Below are 20,862 nucleotides of genomic sequence, written 5' to 3'. Positions count from 1 at the left end.
CCAGAGACAGACATCACCGCTGCACCTCTACATTATATTATTATATTCTCCTCACACCAGAGACAGACATCACCGCTGCACCTCTACATTATATTATTATATTCCTCACACACCAGAGACAGACATCACCGCTGCACCTCTACATTATATTATTATATTCCTCACACACCAGAGACAGACATCACCGCTGCACCTCTACATTATATTATTATATTCTCCTCACACACCAGAGACAGACATCACCGCTGCACCTCTACATTATATTATTATATTCTCCTCACACACCAGAGACAGACATCACCGCTGCACCTCTACATTATATTATTATATTCCCCTCACACACCAGAGACAGACATCACCGCTGCACCTCTACATTATATTATTATATTCCTCACACACCAGAGACAGACATCACCGCTGCACCTCTACATTATATTATTATATTCTCCTCACACCAGAGACAGACATCACCGCTGCACCTCTACATTATATTATTATATTCCTCACACACCAGAGACAGACATCACCGCTGCACCTCTACATTATATTATTATATTCCTCACACACCAGAGACAGACATCACCGCTGCACCTCTACATTATATTATTATATTCTCCTCACACACCAGAGACAGACACCACCGCTGCACCTCTACATTATATTATTATATTCTCCTCACACACCAGAGACAGACATCACCGCTGCACCTCTACATTATATTATTATATTCTCCTCACACACCAGAGACAGACATCACCGCTGCACCTCTACATTATATTATTATATTCTCCTCACACACCAGAGACAGACATCACCGCTGCACCTCTACATTATATTATTATATTCCCCTCACACACCAGAGACAGACATCACCGCTGCACCTCTACATTATATTATTATATTCTCCTCACACACCAGAGACAGACATCACCGCTGCACCTCTACATTATATTATTATATTCTCCTCACACACCAGAGACAGACACCACCGCTGCACCTCTACATTATATTATTATATTCTCCTCACACACCAGAGACAGACATCACCGCTGCACCTCTACATTATATTATTATATTCTCCTCACACACCAGAGACAGACATCACCGCTGCACCTCTACATTATATTATTATATTCTCCTCACACACCAGAGACAGACATCACCGCTGCACCTCTACATTATATTATTATATTCTCCTCACACACCAGAGACAGACATCACCGCTGCACCTCTACATTATATTATTATATTCCTCACACACCAGAGACAGACATCACCGCTGCACCTCTACATTATATTATTATATTCCCCTCACACACCAGAGACAGACATCACCGCTGCACCTCTACATTATATTATTATATTCCTCACACACCAGAGACAGACATCACCGCTGCACCTCTACATTATATTATTATATTCTCCTCACACACCAGAGACAGACATCACCGCTGCACCTCTACATTATATTATTATATTCTCCTCACACACCAGAGACAGACATCACCGCTGCACCTCTACATTATATTATTATATTCTCCTCACACACCAGAGACAGACATCACCGCTGCACCCCTACATTATATTATTATATTCTCCTCACACACCAGAGACAGACATCACCGCTGCACCTCTACATTATATTATTATATTCTCCTCACACACCAGAGACAGACATCACCGCTGCACCCCTACATTATATTATTATATTCTCCTCACACACCAGAGTCAGACATCACCGCTGCACCTCTACATTATATTATTATATTCCTCACACACCAGAGACAGACATCACCGCTGCACCTCTACATTATATTATTATATTCTCCTCACACACCAGAGACAGACATCACCGCTGCACCTCTACATTATATTATTATATTCTCCTCACACACCAGAGACAGACATCACCGCTGCACCTCTACATTATATTATTATATCCTCCTCACACACCAGAGACAGACACCACCGCTGCACCTCTACATTATATTATTATATTCTCCTCACACACCAGAGACATCACCGCTGCACCTCTACATTATATTATTATATTCTCCTCACACACCAGAGACAGACATCACCGCTGCACCTCTACATTATATTATTATATCCTCCTCACACACCAGAGACAGACATCACCGCTGCACCTCTACATTATATTATTATATTCCTCACACACCAGAGACAGACATCACCGCTGCACCTCTACATTATATTATTATATTCTCCTCACACACCAGAGACAGACATCACCGCTGCATCTCTACATTATATTATTATATTCCTCACACACCAGAGACAGACATCACCGCTGCACCTCTACATTATATTATTATATTCTCCTCACACACCAGAGACAGACATCACCGCTGCACCTCTACATTATATTATTATATTCTCCTCACACACCAGAGACAGACACCACCGCTGCACCTCTACATTATATTATTATATTCTCCTCACACACCAGAGACAGACATCACCGCTGCACCTCTACATTATATTATTATATTCTCCTCACACACCAGAGACAGACATCACCGCTGCACCTCTACATTATATTATTATATTCCTCACACACCAGAGACAGACACCACCGCTGCACCTCTACATTATATTATTATATTCTCCTCACACACCAGAGACAGACATCACCGCTGCACCTCTACATTATATTATTATATTCTCCTCACACACCAGAGACAGACATCACCGCTGCACCTCTACATTATATTATTATATTCTCCTCACACACCAGAGACAGACATCACCGCTGCACCTCTACATTATATTATTATATTCTCCTCACACACCAGAGACAGACATCACCGCTGCACCTCTACATTATATTATTATATTCTCCTCACACCAGAGACAGACATCACCGCTGCACCTCTACATTATATTATTATATTCTCCTCACACACCAGAGACAGACATCACCGCTGCACCTCTACATTATATTATTATATTCCCCTCACACACCAGAGACAGACATCACCGCTGCACCTCTACATTATATTATTATATTCTCCTCACACACCAGAGACAGACATCACCGCTGCACCTCTACATTATATTATTATATTCTCCTCACACACCAGAGACAGACATCACCGCTGCACCTCTACATTATATTATTATATTCTCCTCACACACCAGAGACAGACATCACCGCTGCACCCCTACATTATATTATTATATTCCTCACACACCAGAGACAGACATCACCGCTGCACCTCTACATTATATTATTATATTCTCCTCACACACCAGAGACAGACATCACCGCTGCACCTCTACATTATATTATTATATTCTCCTCACACACCAGAGACAGACATCACCGCTGCACCCCTACATTATATTATTATATTCCTCACACCAGAGACAGACATCACCGCTGCACCTCTACATTATATTATTATATTCTCCTCACACACCAGAGACAGACATCACCGCTGCACCCCTACATTATATTATTATATTCCTCACACCAGAGACAGACATCACCGCTGCACCTCTACATTATATTATTATATTCTCCTCACACACCAGAGACAGACATCACCGCTGCACCTCTACATTATATTATATTCCCCTCACACACCAGAGACAGACATCACCGCTGCACCTCTACATTATATTATTATATTCTCCTCACACACCAGAGACAGACATCACCGCTGCACATCTACATTATATTATTATATTCTCCTCACACACCAGAGACAGACATCACCGCTGCACCTCTACATTATATTATTATATTCTCCTCACACACCAGAGACAGACATCACCGCTGCACCTCTACATTATATTATTATATTCTCCTCACACACCAGAGACAGACATCACCGCTGCACCTCTACATTATATTATTATATTCTCCTCACACACCAGAGACAGACATCACCGCTGCACCTCTACATTATATTATTATATTCTCCTCACACACCAGAGACAGACATCACCGCTGCACCTCTACATTATATTATTATATTCTCCTCACACACCAGAGACTGACATCACCGCTGCACCTCTACATTATATTATTATATTCTCCTCACACACCAGAGACAGACATCACCGCTGCACCTCTACATTATATTATTATATTCCTCACACACCAGAGACAGACATCACCGCTGCACCTCTACATTAGATTATTATATTCCTCACACACCAGAGACAGACATCACCGCTGCACCTCTACATTATATTATTATATTCTCCTCACACACCAGAGACAGACATCACCGCTGCACCTCTACATTATATTATTATATTCTCCTCACACACCAGAGACAGACATCACCGCTGCACCTCTACATTATATTATTATATTCCTCACACACCAGAGACAGACATCACCGCTGCACCTCTACATTATATTATTATATTCCTCACACACCAGAGACAGACATCACCGCTGCACCTCTACATTATATTATTATATTCCCCTCACACACCAGAGACAGACACCACCGCTGCACCTCTACATTATATTATTATATTCTCCTCACACACCAGAGACAGACACCACCGCTGCACCTCTACATTATATTATTATATTCTCCTCACACCAGAGACAGACATCACCGCTGCACCTCTACATTATATTATTATATTCTCCTCACACACCAGAGACAGACATCACCGCTGCACCTCTACATTATATTATTATATTCCTCACACACCAGAGACAGACATCACCGCTGCACCTCTACATTATATTATTATATTCTCCTCACACCAGAGACAGACATCACCGCTGCACCTCTACATTATATTATTATATTCTCCTCACACCAGAGACAGACATCACCGCTGCACCTCTACATTATATTATTATATTCTCCTCACACACCAGAGACAGACATCACCGCTGCACCTCTACATTATATTATTATATTCTCCTCACACACCAGAGACAGACATCACCGCTGCACCTCTACATTATATTATTATATTCTCCTCACACCAGAGACAGACATCACCGCTGCACCTCTACATTATATTATTATATTCTCCTCACACACCAGAGACATCACCGCTGCACCTCTACATTATATTATTATATTCTCCTCACACCAGAGACAGACATCACCGCTGCACCTCTACATTATATTATTATATTCTCCTCACACACCAGAGACAGACACCACCGCTGCACCTCTACATTATATTATTATATTCCTCACACACCAGAGACAGACATCACCGCTGCACCTCTACATTATATTATTATATTCTCCTCACACACCAGAGACAGACATCACCGCTGCACCTCTACATTATATTATTATATTCTCCTCACACACCAGAGACAGACATCACCGCTGCACCTCTACATTATATTATTATATTCTCCTCACACACCAGAGACAGACACCACCGCTGCACCTCTACATTATATTATTATATTCTCCTCACACCAGAGACAGACATCACCGCTGCACCTCTACATTATATTATTATATTCTCCTCACACACCAGAGACAGACATCACCGCTGCACCTCTACATTATATTATTATATTCTCCTCACACACCAGAGACAGACATCACCGCTGCACCTCTACATTATATTATTATATTCTCCTCACACACCAGAGACAGACATCACCGCTGCACCTCTACATTATATTATTATATTCCTCACACACCAGAGACAGACATCACCACTGCACCTCTACATTATATTATTATATTCTCCTCACACACCAGAGACAGACATCACCGCTGCACCTCTACATTATATTATTATATTCTCCTCACACACCAGAGACAGACATCACCGCTGCACCTCTACATTATATTATTATATTCTCCTCACACACCAGAGACAGACATCACCGCTGCACCTCTACATTATATTATTATATTCCTCACACCAGAGACAGACATCACCGCTGCACCTCTACATTATATTATTATATTCCTCACACACCAGAGACAGACATCACCGCTGCACATCTACATTATATTATTATATTCCCCTCACACACCAGAGACAGACATCACCGCTGCACCTCTACATTATATTATTATATTCCTCACACACCAGAGACAGACACCACCGCTGCACCTCTACATTATATTATTATATTCCTCACACACCAGAGACAGACATCACCGCTGCACCTCTACATTATATTATTATATTCTCCTCACACCAGAGACAGACATCACCGCTGCACCTCTACATTATATTATTATATTCCTCACACACCAGAGACAGACATCACCGCTGCACCTCTACATTATATTATTATATTCCTCACACACCAGAGACAGACATCACCGCTGCACCTCTACATTATATTATTATATTCTCCTCACACACCAGAGACAGACACCACCGCTGCACCCCTACATTATATTATTATATTCTCCTCACACCAGAGACAGACATCACCGCTGCACCTCTACATTATATTATTATATTCCTCACACACCAGAGACAGACATCACCGCTGCACCTCTACATTATATTATTATATTCTCCTCACACACCAGAGACAGACATCACCGCTGCACCCCTACATTATATTATTATATTCTCCTCACACACCAGAGACAGACATCACCGCTGCACCTCTACATTATATTATTATATTCTCCTCACACACCAGAGACAGACATCACCGCTGCACCTCTACATTATATTATTATATTCTCCTCACACACCAGAGACAGACATCACCGCTGCACCTCTACATTATATTATTATATTCTCCTCACACACCAGAGACAGACATCACCGCTGCACCTCTACATTATATTATTATATTCTCCTCACACCAGAGACAGACATCACCGCTGCACCTCTACATTATATTATTATATTCCTCACACACCAGAGACAGACATCACCGCTGCACCTCTACATTATATTATTATATTCTCCTCACACACCAGAGACAGACATCACCGCTGCACCTCTACATTATATTATTATATTCTCCTCACACACCAGAGACAGACATCACCGCTGCACCTCTACATTATATTATTATATTCTCCTCACACACCAGAGACAGACACCACCGCTGCACCTCTACATTATATTATTATATTCCCCTCACACACCAGAGACAGACATCACCGCTGCACCTCTACATTATATTATTATATTCCCCTCACACACCAGAGACAGACATCACCGCTGCACCTCTACATTATATTATTATATTCTCCTCACACACCAGAGACAGACATCACCGCTGCACCTCTACATTATATTATTATATTCTCCTCACACACCAGAGACAGACATCACCGCTGCACCTCTACATTATATTATTATATTCCTCACACACCAGAGACAGACATCACCGCTGCACCTCTACATTATATTATTATATTCTCCTCACACACCAGAGACAGACATCACCGCTGCACCTCTACATTATATTATTATATTCCTCACACACCAGAGACAGACATCACCGCTGCACCTCTACATTATATTATTATATTCTCCTCACACACCAGAGACAGACATCACCGCTGCACCTCTACATTATATTATTATATTCTCCTCACACACCAGAGACAGACATCACCGCTGCACCTCTACATTATATTATTATATTCTCCTCACACCAGAGACAGACATCACCGCTGCACCTCTACATTATATTATTATATTCCTCACACACCAGAGACAGACATCACCGCTGCACCTCTACATTATATTATTATATTCTCCTCACACACCAGAGACAGACATCACCGCTGCACCTCTACATTATATTATTATATTCTCCTCACACACCAGAGACAGACATCACCGCTGCACCTCTACATTATATTATTATATCCTCCTCACACACCAGAGACAGACATCACCGCTGCACCTCTACATTATATTATTATATTCTCCTCACACACCAGAGACAGACATCACCGCTGCACCTCTACATTATATTATTATATTCTCCTCACACACCAGAGACAGACATCACCGCTGCACCTCTACATTATATTATTATATTCTCCTCACACACCAGAGACAGACATCACCGCTGCACCTCTACATTATATTATTATATTCTCCTCACACACCAGAGACAGACATCACCGCTGCACCTCTACATTATATTATTATATTCTCCTCACACCAGAGACAGACATCACCGCTGCACCTCTACATTATATTATTATATTCTCCTCACACACCAGAGACAGACATCACCGCTGCACCTCTACATTATATTATTATATTCTCCTCACACCAGAGACAGACATCACCGCTGCACCTCTACATTATATTATTATATTCCTCACACCAGAGACAGACATCACCGCTGCACCTCTACATTATATTATTATATTCTCCTCACACCAGAGACAGACATCACCGCTGCACCTCTACATTATATTATTATATTCCTCACACCAGAGACAGACATCACCGCTGCACCTCTACATTATATTATTATATTCTCCTCACACACCAGAGACAGACATCACCGCTGCACCCCTACATTATATTATTATATTCTCCTCACACACCAGAGACAGACATCACCGCTGCACCTCTACATTATATTATTATATTCTCCTCACACCAGAGACAGACATCACCGCTGCACCTCTACATTATATTATTATATTCCTCACACCAGAGACAGACATCACCGCTGCACCTCTACATTATATTATTATATTCTCCTCACACACCAGAGACAGACATCACCGCTGCACCTCTACATTATATTATTATATTCCTCACACACCAGAGACAGACATCACCGCTGCACCTCTACATTATATTATTATATTCTCCTCACACACCAGAGACAGACATCACCGCTGCACCTCTACATTATATTATTATATTCTCCTCACACACCAGAGACAGACATCACCGCTGCACCTCTACATTATATTATTATATTCCTCACACACCAGAGACAGACACCACCGCTGCACCTCTACATTATATTATTATATTCCTCACACACCAGAGACAGACATCACCGCTGCACCTCTACATTATATTATTATATTCTCCTCACACACCAGAGACAGACATCACCGCTGCACCCCTACATTATATTATTATATTCTCCTCACACACCAGAGACAGACATCACCGCTGCACCTCTACATTATATTATTATATTCTCCTCACACACCAGAGACAGACATCACCGCTGCACCTCTACATTATATTATTATATTCTCCTCACACACCAGAGACAGACATCACCGCTGCACCTCTACATTATATTATTATATTCTCCTCACACACCAGAGACAGACATCACCGCTGCACCTCTACATTATATTATTATATTCCTCACACACCAGAGACAGACATCACCGCTGCACCTCTACATTATATTATTATATTCCCCTCACACACCAGAGACAGACATCACCGCTGCACCTCTACATTATATTATTATATCCCCCTCACACACCAGAGACAGACATCACCGCTGCACCTCTACATTATATTATTATATTCTCCTCACACACCAGAGACAGACATCACCGCTGCACCTCTACATTATATTATTATATTCTCCTCACACACCAGAGACAGACATCACCGCTGCACCTCTACATTATATTATTATATTCTCCTCACACACCAGAGACAGACATCACCGCTGCACCTCTACATTATATTATTATATTCTCCTCACACCAGAGACAGACATCACCGCTGCACCTCTACATTATATTATTATATTCTCCTCACACCAGAGACAGACATCACCGCTGCACCTCTACATTATATTATTATATTCCCCTCACACACCAGAGACAGACATCACCGCTGCACCTCTACATTATATTATTATATTCTCCTCACACACCAGAGACAGACATCACCGCTGCACCTCTACATTATATTATTATATTCCTCACACACCAGAGACAGACATCACCGCTGCACCTCTACATTATATTATTATATTCTCCTCACACCAGAGACAGACATCACCGCTGCACCTCTACATTATATTATTATATTCTCCTCACACACCAGAGACAGACACCACCGCTGCACCTCTACATTATATTATTATATTCTCCTCACACACCAGAGACAGACATCACCGCTGCACCTCTACATTATATTATTATATTCTCCTCACACCAGAGACAGACATCACCGCTGCACCTCTACATTATATTATTATATTCCTCACACACCAGAGACAGACATCACCGCTGCACCTCTACATTATATTATTATATTCTCCTCACACACCAGAGACAGACATCACCGCTGCACCTCTACATTATATTATTATATTCTCCTCACACACCAGAGACAGACATCACCGCTGCACCTCTACATTATATTATTATATTCTCCTCACACCAGAGACAGACATCACCGCTGCACCTCTACATTATATTATTATATTCCTCACACCAGAGACAGACATCACCGCTGCACCTCTACATTATATTATTATATTCTCCTCACACCAGAGACAGACATCACCGCTGCACCTCTACATTATATTATTATATTCCTCACACCAGAGACAGACATCACCGCTGCACCTCTACATTATATTATTATATTCTCCTCACACACCAGAGACAGACATCACCGCTGCACCCCTACATTATATTATTATATTCTCCTCACACACCAGAGACAGACATCACCGCTGCACCTCTACATTATATTATTATATTCTCCTCACACCAGAGACAGACATCACCGCTGCACCTCTACATTATATTATTATATTCCTCACACCAGAGACAGACATCACCGCTGCACCTCTACATTATATTATTATATTCTCCTCACACACCAGAGACAGACATCACCGCTGCACCTCTACATTATATTATTATATTCCTCACACACCAGAGACAGACATCACCGCTGCACCTCTACATTATATTATTATATTCTCCTCACACACCAGAGACAGACATCACCGCTGCACCTCTACATTATATTATTATATTCTCCTCACACACCAGAGACAGACATCACCGCTGCACCTCTACATTATATTATTATATTCCTCACACACCAGAGACAGACACCACCGCTGCACCTCTACATTATATTATTATATTCCTCACACACCAGAGACAGACATCACCGCTGCACCTCTACATTATATTATTATATTCTCCTCACACACCAGAGACAGACATCACCGCTGCACCCCTACATTATATTATTATATTCTCCTCACACACCAGAGACAGACATCACCGCTGCACCTCTACATTATATTATTATATTCTCCTCACACACCAGAGACAGACATCACCGCTGCACCTCTACATTATATTATTATATTCTCCTCACACACCAGAGACAGACATCACCGCTGCACCTCTACATTATATTATTATATTCTCCTCACACACCAGAGACAGACATCACCGCTGCACCTCTACATTATATTATTATATTCCTCACACACCAGAGACAGACATCACCGCTGCACCTCTACATTATATTATTATATTCCCCTCACACACCAGAGACAGACATCACCGCTGCACCTCTACATTATATTATTATATCCCCCTCACACACCAGAGACAGACATCACCGCTGCACCTCTACATTATATTATTATATTCTCCTCACACACCAGAGACAGACATCACCGCTGCACCTCTACATTATATTATTATATTCTCCTCACACACCAGAGACAGACATCACCGCTGCACCTCTACATTATATTATTATATTCTCCTCACACACCAGAGACAGACATCACCGCTGCACCTCTACATTATATTATTATATTCTCCTCACACCAGAGACAGACATCACCGCTGCACCTCTACATTATATTATTATATTCTCCTCACACCAGAGACAGACATCACCGCTGCACCTCTACATTATATTATTATATTCCCCTCACACACCAGAGACAGACATCACCGCTGCACCTCTACATTATATTATTATATTCTCCTCACACACCAGAGACAGACATCACCGCTGCACCTCTACATTATATTATTATATTCCTCACACACCAGAGACAGACATCACCGCTGCACCTCTACATTATATTATTATATTCTCCTCACACCAGAGACAGACATCACCGCTGCACCTCTACATTATATTATTATATTCTCCTCACACACCAGAGACAGACACCACCGCTGCACCTCTACATTATATTATTATATTCTCCTCACACACCAGAGACAGACATCACCGCTGCACCTCTACATTATATTATTATATTCTCCTCACACCAGAGACAGACATCACCGCTGCACCTCTACATTATATTATTATATTCTCCTCACACACCAGAGACAGACATCACCGCTGCACCTCTACATTATATTATTATATTCTCCTCACACACCAGAGACAGACATCACCGCTGCACCTCTACATTATATTATTATATTCTCCTCACACACCAGAGACATCACCGCTGCACCTCTACATTATATTATTATATTCTCCTCACACCAGAGACAGACACCACCGCTGCACCTCTACATTATATTATTATATTCTCCTCACACACCAGAGACAGACATCACCGCTGCACCTCTACATTATATTATTATATTCTCCTCACACACCAGAGACATCACCGCTGCACCTCTACATTATATTATTATATTCCTCACACACCAGAGACAGACATCACCGCTGCACCTCTACATTATATTATTATATTCCCCTCACACACCAGAGACAGACATCACCGCTGCACCTCTACATTATATTATTATATTCTCCTCACACACCAGAGACAGACATCACCGCTGCACCTCTACATTATATTATTATATTCTCCTCACACACCAGAGACAGACATCACCGCTGCACCTCTACATTATATTATTATATTCTCCTCACACACCAGAGACAGACATCACCGCTGCACCTCTACATTATATTATTATATTCTCCTCACACACCAGAGACAGACATCACCGCTGCACCCCTACATTATATTATTATATTCTCCTCACACACCAGAGACAGACATCACCGCTGCACCTCTACATTATATTATTATATTATCCTCACACACCAGAGACAGACATCACCGCTGCACCTCTACATTATATTATTATATTCTCCTCACACACCAGAGACAGACATCACCGCTGCACCTCTACATTATATTATTATATTCTCCTCACACACCAGAGACAGACATCACCGCTGCACCTCTACATTATATTATTATATTCTCCTCACACCAGAGACAGACATCACCGCTGCACCTCTACATTATATTATTATATTCTCCTCACACACCAGAGACATCACCGCTGCACCTCTACATTATATTATTATATTCCTCACACACCAGAGACAGACATCACCGCTGCACCTCTACATTATATTATTATATTCTCCTCACACACCAGAGACAGACATCACCGCTGCACCTCTACATTATATTATTATATTCTCCTCACACACCAGAGACAGACATCACCGCTGCACCTCTACATTATATTATTATATTCCTCACACACCAGAGACAGACATCACCGCTGCACCTCTACATTATATTATTATATTCCTCACACACCAGAGACAGACATCACCGCTGCACCTCTACATTATATTATTATATTCTCCTCACACACCAGAGACAGACACCACCGCTGCACCTCTACATTATATTATTATATTCTCCTCACACACCAGAGACAGACATCACCGCTGCACCTCTACATTATATTATTATATTCTCCTCACACACCAGAGACAGACATCACCGCTGCACCTCTACATTATATTATTATATTCTCCTCACACACCAGAGACAGACATCACCGCTGCACCTCTACATTATATTATTATATTCTCCTCACACACCAGAGACAGACATCACCGCTGCACCTCTACATTATATTATTATATTCTCCTCACACACCAGAGACAGACATCACCGCTGCACCTCTACATTATATTATTATATTCCTCACACACCAGAGACAGACATCACCGCTGCACCTCTACATTATATTATTATATTCTCCTCACACCAGAGACAGACATCACCGCTGCACCTCTACATTATATTATTATATTCTCCTCACACACCAGAGACAGACATCACCGCTGCACCTCTACATTATATTATTATATTCTCCTCACACCAGAGACAGACATCACCGCTGCACCTCTACATTATATTATTATATTCTCCTCACACCAGAGACAGACATCACCGCTGCACCTCTACATTATATTATTATATTCTCCTCACACACCAGAGACAGACATCACCGCTGCACCTCTACATTATATTATTATATTCTCCTCACACACCAGAGACAGACATCACCGCTGCACCTCTACATTATATTATTATATTCTCCTCACACACCAGAGACAGACATCACCGCTGCACCTCTACATTATATTATTATATTCTCCTCACACACCAGAGACAGACATCACCGCTGCACCTCTACATTATATTATTATATTCTCCTCACACACCAGAGACAGACATCACCGCTGCACCTCTACATTATATTATTATATTCTCCTCACACACCAGAGACACCACCGCTGCACCTCTACATTATATTATTATATTCCTCACACACCAGAGACAGACACCACCGCTGCACCTCTACATTATATTATTATATTCCTCACACACCAGAGACAGACATCACCGCTGCATCTCTACATTATATTATTATATTCTCCTCACACACCAGAGACAGACACCACCGCTGCACCTCTACATTATATTATTATATTCTCCTCACACACCAGAGACATCACCGCTGCACCTCTACATTATATTATTATATTCCTCACACACCAGAGACAGACACCACCGCTGCACCTCTACATTATATTATTATATTCCTCACACACCAGAGACAGACATCACCGCTGCACCTCTACATTATATTATTATATTCTCCTCACACCAGAGACAGACATCACCGCTGCACCTCTACATTATATTATTATATTCTCCTCACACACCAGAGACAGACATCACCGCTGCACCTCTACATTATATTATTATATTCCTCACACACCAGAGACAGACATCACCGCTGCACCTCTACATTATATTATTATATTCTCCTCACACACCAGAGACAGACATCACCGCTGCACCTCTACATTATATTATTATATTCCTCACACACCAGAGACAGACATCACCGCTGCACCTCTACATTATATTATTATATTCCTCACACACCAGAGACAGACATCACCGCTGCACCCCTACATTATATTATTATATTCTCCTCACACACCAGAGACAGACATCACCGCTGCACCTCTACATTATATTATTATATTCCCCTCACACACCAGAGACAGACACCACCGCTGCACCTCTACATTATATTATTATATTCTCCTCACACACCAGAGACAGACACCACCGCTGCACCTCTACATTATATTATTATATTCCCCTCACACCAGAGACAGACATCACCGCTGCACCTCTACATTATATTATTATATTCCCCTCACACACCAGAGACAGACACCACCGCTGCACCTCTACATTATATTATTATATTCTCCTCACACACCAGAGACAGACATCACCGCTGCACCTCTACATTATATTATTATATTCTCCTCACACACCAGAGACAGACATCACCGCTGCACCCCTACATTATATTATTATATTCTCCTCACACACCAGAGACAGACATCACCGCTGCACCTCTACATTATATTATTATATTCCTCACACACCAGAGACAGACATCACCGCTGCACCTCTACATTATATTATTATATTCTCCTCACACACCAGAGACAGACATCACCGCTGCACCTCTACATTATATTATTATATTCCTCACACACCAGAGACAGACATCACCGCTGCACCTCTACATTATATTATTATATTCTCCTCACACACCAGAGACAGACATCACCGCTGCACCTCTACATTATATTATTATATTCCTCACACACCAGAGACAGATATCACCGCTGCACCTCTACATTATATTATTATATCCTCCTCACACACCAGAGACAGACATCACCGCTGCACCTCTACATTATATTATTATATTCTCCTCACACACCAGAGACAGACATCACCGCTGCACCTCTACATTATATTATTATATTCTCCTCACACACCAGAGACAGACATCACCGCTGCACCTCTACATTATATTATTATATTCTCCTCACACACCAGAGACAGACATCACCGCTGCTCCTCTACATTATATTATTATATTCTCCTCACACACCAGAGACAGACATCACCGCTGCACCTCTACATTATATTATTATATTCTCCTCACACACCAGAGACAGACATCACCGCTGCACCTCTACATTATATTATTATATTCTCCTCACACACCAGAGACAGACATCACCGCTGCACCTCTACATTATATTATTATATTCCTCACACACCAGAGACAGACATCACCGCTGCACCTCTACATTATATTATTATATTCTCCTCACACACCAGAGACAGACATCACCGCTGCACCCCTACATTATATTATTATATTCTCACACACCAGAGACAGACATCACCGCTGCACCTCTACATTATATTATTATATTCTCCTCACACACCAGAGACAGACATCACCGCTGCACCTCTACATTATATTATTATATTCTCCTCACACACCAGAGACAGACATCACCGCTGCACCTCTACATTATATTATTATATTCCCCTCACACACCAGAGACAGACATCACCGCTGCACCTCTACATTATATTATTATATTCCTCACACACCAGAGACAGACATCACCGCTGCACCTCTACATTATATTATTATATTCCTCACACACCAGAGACAGACATCACCGCTGCACCTCTACATTATATTATTATATTCTCCTCACACCAGAGACAGACATCACCGCTGCACCTCTACATTATATTATTATATTCTCCTCACACACCAGAGACAGACATCACCGCTGCACCTCTACATTATATTATTATATTCCTCACACACCAGAGACAGATATCACCGCTGCACCTCTACATTATATTATTATATTCTCCTCACACACCAGAGACAGACATCACCGCTGCACCTCTACATTATATTATTATATTCTCCTCACACACCAGAGACAGACATCACCGCTGCACCTCTACATTATATTATTATATTCTCCTCACACACCAGAGACAGACATCACCGCTGCACCTCTACATTATATTATTATATTCTCCTCACACACCAGAGACAGACACCACCGCTGCACCTCTACATTATATTATTATATTCCTCACACACCAGAGACAGACATCACCGCTGCACCTCTACATTATATTATTATATTCTCCTCACACACCAGAGACAGACATCACCGCTGCACCTCTACATTATATTATTATATTCTCCTCACACACCAGAGACAGACATCACCGCTGCACCTCTACATTATATTATTATATTCTCCTCACACACCAGAGACAGACATCACCGCTGCACCTCTACATTATATTATTATATTCTCCTCACACACCAGAGACAGACACCACCGCTGCACCTCTACATTATATTATTATATTCTCCTCACACACCAGAGACAGACATCACCGCTGCACCTCTACATTATATTATTATATCCCCCTCACACACCAGAGACAGACATCACCGCTGCACCTCTACATTATATTATTATATTCTCCTCACACACCAGAGACAGACATCACCACTGCACCTCTACATTATATTATTATATTCTCCTCACACACCAGAGACAGACATCACCGCTGCACCTCTACATTATATTATTATATTCTCCTCACACACCAGAGACAGACATCACCGCTGCACCTCTACATTATATTATTATATTCTCCTCACACATCAGAGACAGACATCACCGCTGCACCTCTACATTATATTATTATATTCTCCTCACACACCAGAGACAGACACCACCGCTGCACCTCTACATTATATTATTATATTCTCCTCACACCAGAGACAGACATCACCGCTGCACCTCTACATTATATTATTATATCCTCCTCACACACCAGAGACAGACATCACCGCTGCACCTCTACATTATATTATTATATTCTCCTCACACACCAGAGACAGACATCACCGCTGCACCTCTACATTATATTATTATATTCTCCTCACACACCAGAGACAGACATCACCGCTGCACCTCTACATTATATTATTATATTCTCCTCACACACCAGAGACAGACACCACCGCTGCACCTCTACATTATATTATTATATTCTCCTCACACCAGAGACAGACATCACCGCTGCACCTCTACATTATATTATTATATTCTCCTCACACACCAGAGACATCACCGCTGCACCTCTACATTATATACACTAAGAGGTTGGTATGAGTGTAGAAACCCCACGATATTGTTTCTCCGGGGTCTCCGTGCCGGATGGGGCTCGGCTGCTTGGATTGTTGCTCAACAGTCGCCACAATGATTAGGAGTTTTCCACCGTTCAGCTTGCTGTTGGGGCTCCGCTCGAGCCCGGTGCCGTCGGGAGTGGTAATGCCGCACATGTATTTCAATTTAATTTCCAAACACTTTGAACTTACATCGGGCGTAGAGAGACGCTCCCGCACACCGGTGATACAGAGTTGGACCCCTGCACAATTCTCTTCAGGCATCATACGCTTGCCATAAGAACTGCAGCGCCGAACCGGCACGAGCGTCTCATCCGGGAGGCAGAAAATAACTGGATTGACACTTTGAAATGTCATTTTTGTGCCTTGTGACAGAGAGTTTGTGACTGTTTTTACAGTTTGTTTTTTTTGTTCTTTTTTTTAATCTATGAAGTGTATAAAATTGTAACAAAAAACCTAAATCGCATGGAGAATGCCCCAATGGAAATACAGAAGACGTGTCCATATAACATTGCACATACTTTCTCACACTTAGGTCACCATCTGATGCAGAATGTCGTCCTCCTACTGGCCATGAAGATCGTCATCTTCAAGCTGATCATCTTTGACCTGCTGATGACCGGCGCCGCCCTGGTGGAAACATGTCGGGAATTTCTTCAGACTCCTAAATTTCCAGACCAGTAGGAATAATGAATTAGAGGGATCTGTTCTTTCTTTATTTGCATTGTATATAGGACATTATGACTTATATTTACGTCAAATAGGAAGTTCTTCAAAACCCCACTACCGCTGGAGACCTCAAATTGTGTTGCGCATTCTGCTCCCGAAACCAGGGACCTACCAGAAAGTAATGTCCTGGGTGACAGATCCAATTTAATGTATATGAAAATATCCGTACCTGCATGCGGACTAAAGAAAATAAAAGTGTTTGTCTGATTGTGGCCAAACTTGTCTAATGCCTCCGTAAGACAGCGGACGAAACACCAGCCCTAATAAATCTGCCCCTTAATATAAAGATGGACTAAGATGCGCCTAATTTAATAAGAGGCGCACACCTGGCAGTCCGTGCACCCGAAAGGTAAATTACAAGCTGCCGTACAATTCCGCTCTCATTTCTGGGATAAATTATAGTCAATTGTTGGGCTGCAACAAGAACGCCCCCATTCACTAAGCCCCAGCCACTTTTCGAGAAAGTTCCGTGGACGGCGTACATGCATCAAAAGTCTGAGTTTTTTGGTGGAAATTGCGACTTGTTGCATTTGCAGCTTTTGACCGCCAAAAAGCTGCCACGGAATAGGGAGAATACAGTGATGTCAGAACTAAAGGATAATGCACACAGTATGGAATAATGGATACATTAATGTCACAGTAAAGGAACAGTGCACACAGTGATGTCACAGTACAGGGATAATGCACAGATAGGAAGTAATGAAGAGAGAGCATGACAAGGTGGTTTGGGTATAGGCTAGAAGTGTGAGGCTAAGAGTACAGGGATTTAAAGGGTTAAAGAGGCTCTGTCACCATATTATAAGTGCCCTGTCTCCTACATAATCTGATCGGCGCTGTAATGTAGATAACAGTGGTCCTAGTAATAAAGAGGCTGTCACCAGATTATAAGTGTCCTGTCTCCTATATAAGGAGATCGGCGCTATAATGTAGATAACCGTGGTCCTAGTAATAAAGAGGCTGTCACCAGATTATAAGTGTCCTGTCTCCTATATAAGGAGATCGGCGCTATAATGTAGATAACAGTGGTCCTAGTAATAAGGAGGCTCTGTCACCACTTTATAAGTGCACTATCTTCTACATGATGTGATCGGCGCTGTAATGTAGATAACACTGGTCCTAGTAATAAAGAGGCTGTCACCACATTATAAGTGTCCTATCTCCTACATAATGTGATCAGCACTGTAATGTAGAGAACAGTGGTCCTAGTAATAAAGAGGCTGTCACCACATTATAAGTGCCCTGTCTCCTACATAATGTGATCAGCGCTGTAATGTAGATAACAGTGGTCCTAGTAATAAAGAGGCGGTCACCACATTATAAGTGTCCTGTCGTCTACATAATGTGATCAGCGCTGTAATGTAGATAACAGTGGTCCTAGTAATAAAGAGGCTCTGTCACCACATTATAAGTGCACTATCTTGTACATGATGTGATCAGTGCTGTAATGTAGATAACAGTGGTCCTAGTAATAAAGACGCTGTCACCACATTATAAGTGTCCTATCTCCTACATAATGTGATCAGCACTGTAATGTAGAGAACAGTGGTCCTAGTAATAAAGAGGCTGTCACCACATTATAAGTGCCCTGTCTCCTACATAATATAATCAGCGCTGTAATGTAGATAACAGTGGTCCTAGTAATAAAGAGGCGGTCACCACATTATAAGTGTCCTGTCGCCTACATAATGTGATCAGCGCTGTAATGTAGATAACAGTGGTCCTAGTAATAAAGAGGCTCTGTCACCACATTATAAGTGCACTATCTTGTACA

At 41.8% G+C, this 20,862-nt stretch overlaps 1 protein-coding gene across 1 annotated transcript in view; it reads left to right on the top strand.

The window, feature by feature from the left end:
• The window catches only part of LOC142663107 (uncharacterized), a 67,774-nt gene extending 48,728 nt beyond the window's left edge, over positions 1 to 19,046 (top strand). The window contains exon 3 of the mRNA XM_075841408.1: positions 18,898 to 19,046. Within this exon, the coding sequence (XP_075697523.1) occupies positions 18,898 to 19,046 (149 nt within the window). The remainder of the gene's footprint in view (positions 1 to 18,897) is intronic.
• Positions 19,047 to 20,862: the final 1,816 nt, after the last annotated feature.

Source organism: Rhinoderma darwinii, chromosome 11 (genome assembly GCF_050947455.1).
Source record: "Rhinoderma darwinii isolate aRhiDar2 chromosome 11, aRhiDar2.hap1, whole genome shotgun sequence".
Lineage (NCBI taxonomy): Eukaryota > Metazoa > Chordata > Amphibia > Anura > Rhinodermatidae > Rhinoderma > Rhinoderma darwinii.
The sequence above is the reverse complement of the archived record's forward strand: the minus strand, read 5'-3'. Positions and strand labels throughout refer to the sequence as shown.